At 42.7% G+C, this 14,766-nt stretch overlaps 1 protein-coding gene across 1 annotated transcript in view; it reads left to right on the top strand.

Annotated features, from left to right (window-relative positions):
- syt16 (synaptotagmin XVI) overlaps positions 1–14,766 on the top strand; it is a 67,018-nt gene that overhangs the window by 18,261 nt on the left and 33,991 nt on the right. Inside the window, exon 2 of the mRNA XM_083633446.1 lies at positions 12,241–12,414. Coding sequence (XP_083489572.1) covers positions 12,241–12,414 — 174 coding nt within the window. The remainder of the gene's footprint in view (positions 1–12,240; positions 12,415–14,766) is intronic.

The following is a 14,766-nucleotide window of genomic DNA, read 5'->3' as shown; positions in this document are numbered from 1 at the left end:
GCAAATTGGGGGCGGACACAAGCGCATGCCTGTGATAACTGTACTGGGCATTGGCTGCCACAAGCCAAAGCAGGTGTTTCAGCGCTAAAATGTGTGATAGGTGGCATTATGCTATCGTCAGCAGCGCGCAATTACTTTGCGCTAAGAGCTTTGAAAAGGACCTCTTACGCGCAAATACCTCTCTGCACTGGGTGCACTGCACGGAGATTACCGTTGCGCTCCCAGCGCAGAGGTATTTGCGCAGTGGAAAGTGGAATTCCTTTTGGATATGTCATTACGCACAGCCTTGCCATGCCAATACATCAAATTATGCTGCTAAAATTGGGTATTAGCAGATAATTCAGTGAGGTAATCAACTATAACTCACTGAGAAACGTTTATCACATCGCAAAGAGGGAAATGAATTGAGAAAACTTGTTGGACAATGGACATAGGCTATTTACCTTCATAAGCCGGAGGTTCGTTGGCACCACAGACGATCTGTCAATAAGCTCTCTCTATCCTCGCACGAGTGAGTACACTCTATTACGCATGGAGATAATTACAGCATATTGCATACCTTGCGCAAACAAACCATTGCGAGACGGGAATCTGATTGGTTTTGATTGACGTAATGCCCAGCCTTGCCTGGCCACGCCTGTGAATAATTCTGGTAGTTAAGACCGCCCAAATCCCGTTTGCGCAGGCATTTTGGGGCGCAGATGATTTTGGCACGGCTCTAATTTGCGCTTGCGACACCTGCCATGAACCTTTCCGCATCCCGGCCGAGAATTGCATCCCCAACATATTTCGGGGCTGTTTTAACATAGAAATCAGGGAGGTCACGTCTACCAGACAATTATATCACTTTTAAACAGTTACATTTCTGTATAAATGATTACAAGTAAGTTCCCGTGAGGTGGGGATGCTTTTTTTGGCTGATTGGCGGGGGAGCAAAACTCGGCAGAACACCTGGCAAGGCGGAATGCTATCTTCCCTGCCTTAAGGCACGCGCAAACGCTATTAGGGGATAGCGCCTGTTGGAAGATAGAGCGACTAGTCTCTTATGAATCCAATATCAGAACCTCTCTATTGGGGCATGCCCTCGCACATTACATACTCAATCAAATCAAAATCTAATCACTACACCTCACATTGCCTTTTAAACACCTTGCAAAGTTTTACTTGCTTTGATTTTATTTCTTTTCATGCCTCCGCCGGCGATAGCCAGGCCGGGGGAATGAATCCGGGTTGTCCGTCCGTCCGTACGTATGTCCGTCCGTCCGTCCGATGTTCGTTAACGCGATATCTGAGGAACGCCTTGACGGAATTTCATCAAATTTGCCTTAAACATCGACTTAGACTCAAGGATGATCTGATTAGATTTTGGTGTTCAAAGGTCAAGGTCACTGTGACCTCTCAAACGCCATTTTCAAGCTTGTTAACGCGATATCTCAGGAATGCCTTGACGGAGTTTCATCAAATTTGCCTCAAACATCGACTTGGACTCAAGGATGAACTGATTAGATTTTGATGGTTAAAGGTCAAAGTTCAAGGTCACTGTGACCTCACACACCCAATTTCCAAGCTCTGTAACGCAACATCTCAGGAGTGCCTTGACGGAATTTCTTCCAATTTGCCTCAAATGGCGATTTGGACTCAAGAATAAACTAATGGTGGAGGCATAAATCCGCGGTGCGGTCGTTCTAGTTGTTGTTTGTTTTCTCTTGTTTTTGTTTATATTGTATGTTTTTGATGTAATTGTTGTTCATATTGGTTTAATTTCTTAGGTTAGAGACCTCGCATAAGCGCATTAGGGTTTCTTGTCTCTTTCCTGCACAATCGGTTCACACACTTGTATCCGTTTGCCCTTGATATTACTGTGTGCAAAAAATTATAATCTGTAATGTGAAGATCACATTGCTTTTAGCTCTATTTAATGAAGCATTCATTAGCGAGGACCACACCAACAATATGCCTGAATGGAGGGCGGGAGCAGCTGCTCTGAGTGTCTAATGACGGCGATGCTAAAGGACAGCTTGTATGTCAGTCTCAGACGCAGAGGGCTCATGACCAGGCGGCTAGCTCAGCCTTTGACGGAGGAAGCCGTGGAAGTGATATTGAACACTAGTTCCTCAAAAGGCCACGTGAGGCTGGTTCCAAAAGGGAGTCATTCCCCATTCACCCCCATGTTAAAATGCCAGACTTTGCAACAGGATTATACATGTTTACAGCCTGGTTCAAAACACATGGTTTTGGTCTCTATAGCTAATTTCACCTTTCATGACAAATGAAAGGTGAATTTTTATATAACTCACTTTTATAGAAAATACTTTGTTTTGGGGGTGATTGACAGGTTGCCTGTCCAGTGATTGTGCAGGTTGCCGATCACGGACCAATAGCAGGCGGAGCTGTGGCTCTGGGAAACCCCTGGTCTCGTGCCATCTCGCCCGCGAGCTGTGCAAGAACGACGCAAGATTGCGACGGCCACACTCCCATACTCTAAGCTTCAAAGATGGAGTCTAAAAACCAATGGGTGGCCTCACGCTGACTCTGTCTATCTTTTGAGACGGTCGATGGTCATGACTCGTGACAAGTGGTGCAGTCTGTGAAGTCACTGAGTGGCATCAGGCTGGGCTAATGAGCCCCAAACATCCAGCTAACCCAGATTCACATTTCACCATCACTAATCTGTGACAGATTTTATTGTGAAAGTGTGCGTGTGTGCACATGCGTGCGTGTGCGTGTGCGTGCGTGTATGTGTGTGTGTGTAGTGTGAATACTAAAAGCCTGATCCCCTGATTACTATGCGGCTGCTGACTCTTCCAGCCCGGCTTTGAAGTGAGTAGCACCAGAGGAGATGAGAGATCACACTTTGATGCAGCGTTAGATTGGGTTGACTGAGAGGGGGAGGGGGGGATGCGATGATGTTCGGCGCCGCTCATTAAGCAGAGATAGGATCCTGTGGAGGCTTTGTAGTCATTCCTCTTTCTGACAGACAAAGGAGAGAGTGCCTACCATCTCTTTCAGCTCACTGTGAGCTCACTCTTCATCACCATACCATTATTGTATCGATTCTCCGGACGACAATACGATATTGGCTGATATCACAAAGACTGCCACGATACGATTTTGATTCTATTCAGGGGCCTGCGATCGATATGACACATCTTATAAGGCACAATCAGTTATATCTATATCAACTCACAAAAATCAACTGAAATATGAATACCAGAAAAGTGCACTCAGTAGAGTCCCACAGAACCAAATGAAATGTGAGTTCACGTGACCGGCTGGTTTACCAGGCTAGCAGATCTCCGCCAGGCACCGCTACACCTAACCATGGCCAAACCCAAACCCAACTGTGAAGAGAACCATTTGCAGATAACAAGGCAACATTAACATTATTTAATTGAGTTTGGCATACAGCCAAGAGTGAGCGGCATGTATCGTGCTTATAACCTGTATTAGCCTATATGTATTGTATATACCGGTAATAAAGATTTAAAAGCTTGTTCGATTAGTTAACATTGGAGAAAGGGTGGGATTTTTTTTTAAATATAAAGCAACAGAATGCAGCCCTCCCCCCCCAAAAAGCAATAAAATTATAGTAGGCTTAGACTATAGGATATTATATTAAAATTTACATTGATATATCCTGGTTTTCATTAGTGTGAAATGCCAACATTTTATTCTGGCGATTGGGTTGGTTTATAATGGGGAGATGTATCCATCCTGTTAACATCACAGGGTTTTCACTGGGTCTGATGTCCAGAAAGGATTTGTTTGACCAGACAAATGTGTTGGTCACGTTTCAATAACAGTTACAAAGATGCAAAGAACCACTGGATTGGATTGTTGAAACGCATTTCAAAAGTCGCTATTTGCAAACATCGCTATGTGTCTCTGGATCGCTCCATCCTCCAGTCCAGACTGTCCCTGCACTGGGCATAATGTTAACCACATTTAGACAGCATTGTCCGGCTGACAGTCACACTGGTAGCCCCCCCCTCCCCCCCGAAATGAAACAAACATCCACAGCATCCATAATCCTTTGTATCTATTTATCTACCTTAAACTCAGATATAGGGTTCACGACTAACTTTCCCACTGGTGCAACCGGTACGTCCAACTTTTTCAGTTGTGCGTACAGCACATGATTTGGTTGCACCGGTTTTGTTGGTTTGTTTTTTGTTTTGTGACGGGGGGTATTCTTGTATTGTCTCATTGTGCAAAAGCCTATTCCTCTTCTCAGGGGGTGCAGGCCCTAGATGCACTCTAACCAGCCACACCATTGTATAAGAGGAGACGGATTAGGCCAGGCTCAGTTTGCCATGTATGCTGTTGAGAGAAGGCTGCTTGTTGGGCCTTTTCTTCCCAATCCCTATTTGATTGTCCATGTACAGATGCATCGTTAAAAGTAAGTGTTAGTTTGTTATAGTTACTGTTATTTCCTTTGTATATTGATTATTTGATTTGAATTAGATTTATTACATTACTTTACAGTTTAATTTTTTTTCCCTTGTTTGATTGAATCCTTTGTTAATGCCTTGTTTGTCTTTTAGGCAAATCATCTGACTACATGATTCTCCATCACCAATCAAGGGATTTAAAATAAAAACCCTTGGCATTAGTTCCTCTGAGTCCTCCTCATTCTAACTGGATGTCCCACTTGCTGAGGCTACACCTGTAACCTCCACCTGTACAGTTTAACACACTCATTATTGTCAATATATAGGGCTAATAAAGGATCCCATTACTACCTGGATGCCTGGAGAATTATCTGATGTATTTTAAATGCCTCCATTTGTCAAATAAATAAATAACCTGTATCCATAGTACTTTGTGTCAAAGATAACAGCACTTGATTACATAATAAATAAACAAATAAATAAATAAGCACCTTGAGATTTCATTGTATTTTAAAGTGTGCTATATAAATTAAATTCATCATTATTATTATTATTAATAATAATAATTAAAGACATACATAAATAAACAAACACTTTGCATACATGATAGGTATTGATGATGTATCAATGTATCATCACACACCTATCATTAATGTGGGTAATTAGTTAGAGAGAGAGAGAGTGTGTGTGTGTGTGTATAGCAGGTGCGAGGCCAGACTTGATCCAGGGTTTCTTCCTGTCCATCTGTGTTGGGACAGTGGGAGTCTCTGAGTCTCTAACACTGGGCTCTCTGTCTGTCAGCAGCTGGGAGGGAACCCCACTTAAAGCAACCAGCAACATTCACTGTCCCAAAAAAACGTCCGTGCTTAATGAGCCACTTCGCCCATTTTCAACCAGCTATATTTTTATGCCTCCGCCGGCGATAGCCAGGCCGGAGGCATTATGGATTCGGGTTCTCCATCCGTCCGTCCATACGGACACGGACGGATAGACGTACTATAGACATCTATAGACGTCAATGGCGGGGAAGCGTTGTCTCTTAAATTACGTTCAAATACGCCAATGGCGGGGAATGAGTTAAAAATATTAAAGATGTTCCATGTGGTTTAAGGACATTTAAAGCCAGTCAGCTTTTCTACTATACCTGTTTAACGGTTGGCGTTAAACCTTATTTGAAACGTTCTCAACGTTCTATGAGCGCCTGCTGCACATCATCTGATTCTGTGCTCTACACTAAGGCAAGCCACCCGGAAAAACAATGCAAGTTACATTGGAAACAGTATTCCTCCGTAGCTTAGCTGTAAGGAATAGCCGCGTTATTGCTGAGATCTCAACAACCGGCCAACGGATTTAAAAACTGATGCCCCCATAGGAAAGTGCGTGACTTGAAATCGTTGACAAGCTAATGTTTTGGCCACTCAGTGGCGTTTTAAGCCCGGCGAACATGGCTGCAGCCAGCAGCCAGCTTTTCCTCACTCAGAATCGAATTGTCATACGTAGAACTACGTTACGCCTTTTCTGCCTTCGGAAGCTGGCCAAATTTCAGGTCGACAAAACTCTGATGAAAATGTTCTATAGTGCTTTTGTGGAGTCTGTCATTTCATTTTCCATAATCTGCTGGTATGGTAATCTTTGTGCAAAAGACAAGAACTCCCTGGGGAATATAGTGAAGGTGGCTTCAAAAATAGCCGGAACCCAGTTCAGAAGCCTGGACCAGATCTGTAACAATCAGGTGCTGAAAAAAGCTGTGTCCATCCGATTAGATGATGCCCACCCTCTAAGGTTCGAATATGAGCTGCTTCCTTCCGGGCTCCGCCTTCGTGCCCCCATAGTTAAAAAGAACAGATACAGAAATTCCTTTGTGCCTGTCTCTATCAGAGCAATGAACGCTGGTGGGGTACAAATGTAATGTCTCCCCATCTGCCGTTGCTGTTATTTTATTTATGTTATCCTTTTATTCTTTTATCCTTTATTTTTTATGTTTTATCTTTTATCTTTATTTATTCTTAGGGGTACAGTACAGTATATCTGTATTATATACTTTGTCTGCCCTTTGGTCTGGACCGTGGTTTTCCTTTGTGCGTTAATACAATGATACATTGTAGCTCTTTCTTGTGATATAAATATGCTGCTGAGAGTGAAGGCAGTCACTCGCCACACTGCACTTTGCTACCATGCACTTTATATCTCTAACTGTGCACTTTAGATCGTTGCTACTGTTGTCATTTGCACTTTAACTGTTGTGTTGCACTTTAAACTGCTGCTCTAGACTGTTTTTATAATGTCCTTTTGTCTTATCTGTTTTTATGTATGTACTTTGTACTACGCTTCTTGCAATCCAATTTGCCCTTTTGGGACACTTAATAAATCTTGAATCTTGAATCTTGAATCTTGTTATAACGTTCCATTGAGTCATACATCATCATTCCATTTTAGCAACTGACTTAAAGCAGCTACGAGCAACTTTTTCGATTGTTATTAAACAGTATAAATTTAATATCAATGCATCACATCTTACCTCTAATAGTCGACGAGACCAAAGCCGTGTGTATCTGAGATTGCTCCCTTAGGTGATTATTAAGTCTATAGTCTGTCTAAACTCACGCCAACAGGGGGCTCTCTAGAGCGACCGGACCGGGTAACCCGGAAGTGAAACGCGGAAGTGAAACGAGGAAGTGAAACGCAGCTGCCTTTTTACGCCGTTTGCGCTGCCTAGCAACATAACATAAACAATGTGAACGCCACGCATACTCGCGGGAACATCTCTCGTTATATTCTAACAGGTTTTTTGGAAGTTATTTTGTGGTTATGGCCGAAGTGGCTGCTGCAAACCGTTTCATTTCAATTCCTGATCTGCCCTGGCTACAGACACACTAACACTGGCCGATTCACTCGGGGTTCAAGCGAGACTACTCTGCGTTGGTATCGTCGACTATTAGAGGTAAGATGTGATGCATTGATATTAAATTTATACTGTTTAATAACAATCGAAAAAGTTGCTCGTAGCTGCTTTAACCTTTTGAACTTGAGCACACATTTTTTTTATTTGTCAAAAAATATTTGGCAAACAATGTGGCTAATTAACAATGTCAGGACATGACTCAGAAACATTATGAAATATCTTAAAATTACAAAATGCACTGGAAGGAGGCTTTAAGGACATGAAAAGCACAAACGAACCGGCAGCCTATAGCCTATTAACCTATTATAGCACTAAAGAGGACATTTGCTGCTTGTTATTTTGGTGCCACACACACACACACACACACACAAACATTTATTTTAATAGAATCATAGTTTTTTTTATTGTTTCCTTTATTAATCAAGCAATCGGGGCACAACAACCCAGACCATAGGTATTGACAAAATGTACAAAGCACTCCAAAACAAGGGAGAAAGAAAAAGGTAAAAAACAAAACAAAAACAAGAACAGAGTGCCATAGCAATAGGAGCGGTCATCGTCAATTTATACTATAGATAGTGCATTGAACTATCTATATAACCGTGTACCCACACGCACTCACTCAAGCTTACATGCTGCACCCACACTCAGATATCCTCTCACACATGAAAGTACATGCACGCATGTGCACATGTGTACTCATGCACACACGCACGCACACACACACACATAAGCCAGAATATGCCTGCCAGACAGGCATAGTGTACTCTCCTCTCTCCACATAGCGGACTTTAGCGTCTGTCACATCGATCAAGCCCCATGTTGACACAAGTGTACAAAATGGAATAACATTGTTGAGTACATTCTGTGTGTTTCAGGCACATTTGCAACAAAATAATTAAACAAAATCACTGGGAATAGACAATTCCAGTAAAATAAAATAAGTAAGAAAGAAAAAAAAGGGGGGTGCAGTACAAGACCAGTCTATGAGTAAAGGTTGTGACAGAAATATTCAGGAGACAATATTTTGTAATAACCCACCCCCCCACCCACCCCAAAACCGTACCACCTGTCTAAACCATTAAGCTATAGCAGATTGCTGAAACTCTGATTAAAAAAGAAAAAGAGAAAGAAAAAAGGAACAAACACCACCAATTCAAGTTAAATACTGTGTTGGTTTCCCTGCGATATGCCAGGAACGGTTCCCAGATTTCCAGAAAGCTGTCCAATTTATTGTTTAATTTATATATAAGATGCTCATATGAAGCTGTTTCCGCAAGTGTGTTAAGCCATTCTTGTAATTTGGGGGTTCGCCCTCCTTCCAGTGTCTTAATACGACCATTTAGGCAGTAGTAATGGCTACTTTTAGCCAATTCAGATGTTTAACTCTCACATCCTTAATATCTTGTGTAATGTTCAGGGGGCATAACCTAGGGTTAATGGATATACGTGTCCCCAAACTATTGCTAATCTTCTCCATAACCTTTTGCCAAAAAGTGACCAAAGATGGGCAATTGCAGAACATATGCACAATATCACCTAGGTTGGAATTGCATCTCCAGCATAGGCCGGATGGCATCAAGCCCATCACCTGTAGCCTTGCTGGAGTGAAATAAATTATTTTGAAGATTTTATATTGAATGAGTTTTGATCTGGCATCTCTCATAGGAAGAAGCATCTGCTCTACTAATGTACTCCATTCGTTGTCATCAAAAGTAACTCCTAGGTCCCTTCCCCATACTGTCTTCAGCCCTCCTGTGCTTACACTATACTGTATTTGCATAGAAGATAGCTATAAATTAGACTTGCTGTATGTGGCAAGTTGTATACAGTTTTAATTTGGTCGTCTATTTCCGATTGTAGGGGGAGTCTAGATCCAAGTCTGCCAACACCAAATAAACATCTCTGAGTTGGAGATATCTCCTAAAGTCATTATTCTGTAAGTATAACTGGTCCTTTAAACTCTCAAAGGATTGCAGAATGTTCTCCTGGTAGAACTGAATATTGGGAAGTCTAAGTCCTCCATTGTGTGATGTGGCCTGCATTCTGCTAAGTTTCATTCTAGCTCTTTTCCCCGTCCATATGAAGTCAGTGAACATTTTATCAATGATTTAGAAATGTTTGCAGGGATGTTCAAAGGCAACATACAAATAGGATAAATCAGTTTGCGGGCGATAACCATTTTTATAACCTGGACACGTCCCCACAAGGAGATCAGGAGTTTATTCCAGTTTTTAAAGAGAAGCTGAATGTTTAGCAAGAGTGGATCAAAGTTATCTTTTATCATATCCGTGAGCCCAGGGTTAAGCAATATGCCGAGCTACTTCATGTTTTTATGAACCCATTGGAATCTCCATTCATGGAAATCTCTTTTTTTACAATGTTTTGACAACAGCATCACTTCCAATTTACTCCAGTTCCCTTTGTAACCCGAGATTTCTGAGAATGTATTAACTATATTGAGTAAGGGGGGAATGTAGTATGTCGTCTGCAAAAATGAGGAGTTTGTGTTCCTGATGCCCTAATCTTACTCCTTGGATAGCATTTTGGTTTTGAATTGTTTCTGCTAACTGTTCGAGAGCTACAATAAATAAAAGTGCGGAAAGGGGGCAGCCCTGTTTCGTCCCCCTACTGATCTGAAACGGGGCAGACCTCAGTCCGTTAGTAGCCACCATTGACTTAGGATCTTTATATATGAATTTGATGATGTCCTGAAACCAATTACCAAAGCCGAATGTTTTAAGAGTATAATTCAAATAATCCCAACTGACCCGGTCAAATGCTTTCTCAGCGTCAAGGGACACAAACGAACCGGCAGCCTATTAGCCTATTATAGCAGACACTAAAGAGGACGTTTGCTGCTTGTTATTTTGGTGCCACACACATACACAAACATAAACAAACACACACACACACACACACGCACGCACACACACACACACACACACACGCACACACACACACACACAGAATGGATGTTTTTGGTGCAGCTTAACAGGCTACTACTGGAAAGCGTGGGAGCTTAGATTCCTGAAAAAACTGTTACAAAGACATCAGAGTAAAAAAATAGAAGGCGGAATAAATTACCAATATTACATCTTTGTATTTGCTCTCCTCCCACACACAAACACAGAAACTGCTACACAAACACACACGCGCGCACGCGCGCACACACACACACACACGCACGCACGCACACACACACACACACACATCCAACATGCTACTTCCAGACTCATTCCTCCGGTGCTCGGCATCCAGGAATTGAGCAAGGGGGTCGCCTTTTTCCAAGCTTTGTCTGAGGGGAGGCCCACAGTTTCAGACTTTGAAAATCCCTGCTTTAAAGAAAGCAATGAGTTGAGATGAGAAAGTAGAAAGAGTAGATAGAGTAAGGAAATGAAGGGGATGAAGGAAATGGGAGAAACAAATGGAGAGGAGAAGAAGTGAGAGCCATGCAGTCTCAATGAGCGTCCTTCAAAACACGTGAATAGAAACGCACAGCTCGTTTCCACGGCAACCCTCAGAGGAGAGGAGAGCTGATCAATGGAAGCGAACTGAGACAAGGCCGCATCCTGTGTGTGTGTGTGTGTGTGTGTGTGTGTGTGTGTGTCTGCGTGTGTGTGTGTGTGTGTGTGTGTGTGTGTGTGTGTGTGTGTGTGTGTGTGTGTGTGTGAGAGGGTGAGTGGGCTAGCTGGTTCAGTCTGCTGTTGGAAGGTCTGCTGTTGGCAGAGGGGCAGCAAGCTGGAGAAAACATCAAAATCAATGGACAAAATCGATCTGGATTACATGAATTCAGAGTCACAATCACTTATTCTCACTCCTACTTACAGAGTTTCACAAAAGGGGAAAAAATGCTTCTCTTGTTGAACAATGAATGAAGATACGAATTGAAAAATGCAACCATCATTGCCAGCACTGATTTAACTAGAGGACACTCATTCGTGGTGTTGCGTTACTAAGGTGCCATAACTTAGGTCCCTTTTTGTGACTCGCATTGTCCATTGCCACGGCCCTTTTAGGCCAGTGGTGTGGAAAGTTACTCATCTCATCCTTGAACCATGACCAACCTTTCTGCAAAGTTTCGTGGTGTTATGTTAATCCGTTTGGAAATTAGGTGCCGTTTTGTGACTGGCCACGCCCATTACCATGCCCGCTTTTGGCCAGTGGGTGTGGAAAGTTAATCATCTCATCCTTGAACCTTGACCAACCACTAAAACACTTGTGGTGTTGCGTGAATTCGTTTGAAAGTTAGGCACCTTTTAGTGATTGAACCATTGCCATGCCCACTTTTGGCCAGTGGGCATGGAAAGTTAATCACTTCTAAGTTGGCCCAAGACCTACTTTTCTACCCTACCAAGTTTCATGCAAGTCCAGAAAACAGACTGACCTTATTCACACAGCGGCCATTTTAAACACAGAAGATTATCTTATATAAAGCTAGAGTTAATACAACACTGCGAGAAGTTTAGATAACAGTTATCAGATTAGCAGTAATCTGAGGAACAAGCACTCAAGACTGCTTGAATTTGGCTCAAAGTTAGCTAGCTTACTGGTTAGTAAGCTATGTGAGACTCTGGGAGCAATAATGGGCTAAATATGTTAAAACTTGAATCCCTCTGGATTCTGGAGATCCTTGTTTCTAATGTTTTTCAGTGTGAATCTGTTTCAAAATTCAAAAATGTTTAAAAATGGCTGCCGTGTGAATAACGTCGATATAGCAACTTGCAAACACTTTTGAGTGTGCACTGACAGAAACTCCAATACTAAAGTATCCTTCATTCTGTCTGTATCACATTTACCATGCGTACTTTGTGTCTGTGCTTGCTTGCTTGCGTGTGTGTGTGTGTGTGTGTGGCCGTGCATGTGCACTGTGCACATGTCCAGGCTGTCTGTTCATGTGGTCAGATCACTGTGTCATTGTGTGTCCCCTCTCCCTCTCCCTGCCAGTCACCCCAGAGGCCATCGGCTTCCTGTCGGCAGTGGGTGTGTTCGTAGTGGCGCTGGCCGTCCTCTTCCTCTTCATCAACAAGAAGCTGTGTTTCTCTGGTGTGGGCGGGCTGCCCTGCCTGGAACAACATGGCCGCCGCAGGAAAACAAGGCCGGGAGTCCGCCAGGGGCTCGGTGAGTAAACACAACCCTCTGGACACAACTCTCCCCGCAACCACACCAACATGAGCACCAACTGAAACCATCGACATCTAAATGTATGGACAGAGTCAGAGTCTAAAAGTATGGACAGAGTCAGCGTGACGTCAACCATTGGTTTTTGGACGCCCGTTTCGAAGCCTAGTCTGGCCATCGGCATTGCCATCTTCGGGTTCTTGTGCAGCTCACGCAACATGGCACGAGACCAGGGGGCATATCTTATGCCTAGTGCAAGGGTAAAGGGCACGTCGCCTGTCCAGTGATCACACAGCTTGCCAATCATGGACCAATAGCAGGCAGAGCTGTGGCTCTGGAAAACCCCTGGGGCCATGTCTATTGCCCAGTGCAAGGGCAAGGGCAAGCGTTATCTTTGCTAGTTTCTACCACTCAAAATCTCCCTTTTTTCTTTTAATTACCACTGGGTTAGTAAGTACATCAAAGGACTTGTTTCAATGACCCAGTGGTTATTAACGGTAATTATATTACCGTTACTAATCAGAATCAGAATCAGCTTTATTGGCCAAGTATGCAAACACATACAAGGAATTGGGCTCCGGTTAGCTTTGCTCTCAAGTACACACAGAGTACACAAGTACACACATATAGAGAAAAATAAAAAAGGAGAAAGAAGGTTACACATAGTCAAGGCAAGAATACTTTGTAAAAAATACTTTGTAAAAATACTCTTTTTACAGTGACTGCTATATACAATGTGGTGACTGTGCTATATACAATGTAGTAAAGTGGCTATTTTTAAATATGAATATGTTAGGGAGTGTACAGTCAAAGTGTACGGTAGGTGTGAAACAACGTTTGTGAACAAGGTTTATACAGATATTGCATTTTTATATATGAATATATAATGGGATGTACAGTAGTGCAACAACGCTACGTAGGTTTGTAAACAAGGCTTATACAGGGATTGCATTTTAAATATGAGTATATAAGGGAATGTACAATAAATGTGTGCAGTAAAATGTGCAACACTAAACAACAAGTTTCGTAGACAAGGATTATGCAGATATTACACGGTACACAGTACAGTTGTATGCCGTTCAATGTGAACGAGGCTTGTGTTTAGAGTGAACACAGTGAACAATGAACATAAATTAAGTGAGTGGCTGGTGAGTGGTTTTAAGGTGTCCAACAGAGTAATGGCCTGTGGGTAGAAACTGTTTTTGCATCTATTGGTTTTGGCGTGCAGAGCTCTGAAGCGTCTGCCTGAGGGGAGGAGTTCAAACAGGTCGTGGTCAGGGTGAGATGGGTCCGTGATGATCTTTCCTGCCCTTTTTTTTACTCTGGAGGAGTACAAGTCTTGGATGGAGGGCAGGTTGGGACCGATGATCTTCTCTGCGGTCCTGACTGTCCGTTGAAGTCTGCGCTTGTCCTGTTTGGTGGCAGAGCCAAACCAGACAGAGATGGAGTTGCAGAGGACAGACTGGATGATGGCAGTGTAGAACTGTACCAGCAGCTCCTGGGGCAGTTTGTACTTCCTGAGCTGGCGTAGGAAGTACAGCCTCTGTTGTGCCTTCTTGATGATGGAGCCAATGTTGGCCTCCCACTTTAGGTCCTTGGAGATAATGGATCCCAGTAATTCAGAATCCCAGTAATCCAAGTAACTTCAAGTTACTGCATTACTTTCTCCAGCACTGGTGCTAAATGACGTGTGGAGATAGATCTGGCTATGTGAGACTACTGTGTTGCCAGAATGCCTTTTTTTTGTCCTAGGTAGGCAAATAAATAAAAAGTATGCGGTTTGGCTGATTGTTGACTCCTCCAGTAGGGTTAATTATTGTACAAGGGATCAGCCAATCAGCTTTTTGGTAAACAAACGGCGTCACTGTGTGGGAACGGGTATCTTTATAATGGGACCCTATAGAGCTCAACATTCATGTGACATTTCTTGCCCCCGGAAGTGAGTTTCCCATTCATTTTCTTCATGGACATTTCAAAAAATCTTATATACTGAGTTTTAAGGCTGGAACCAAGCCACCCCATGACCTACTGTTTCGTGAGTGACCATAAAACATTTCACTTCGAGCAAAAACAAAAAATAAAGACGGGGTAAAGATATTATTTTTTGTTTTTGCTGCAACTGAAATGTTTTATGGTTGTCACTCATGATCCAATAGGTCACGAGTTGGCTTGGTTCCAGCCTTAAAACTCATTATATAAGGATTTTTCAAAATGTCTATGGAGGAAATGAATGGAAAACTCACTTCCGGGGCAAAAGATGTCATGTGACTGTTGAGCTCTATGGAGCCAGCCTTGAGTGTCTCACTCTAGCCGGCTGTGCTGTTTACTAAATTCACTTCATTTTAAGAACGA

This window comes from Poromitra crassiceps (assembly GCF_964638095.1).
Source record: "Poromitra crassiceps genome assembly, chromosome: 3".
In the NCBI taxonomy this organism is placed as follows: Eukaryota; Metazoa; Chordata; class Actinopteri; order Beryciformes; family Melamphaidae; genus Poromitra; species Poromitra crassiceps.
This window is presented reverse-complemented; position numbering and strand designations above follow the sequence as displayed.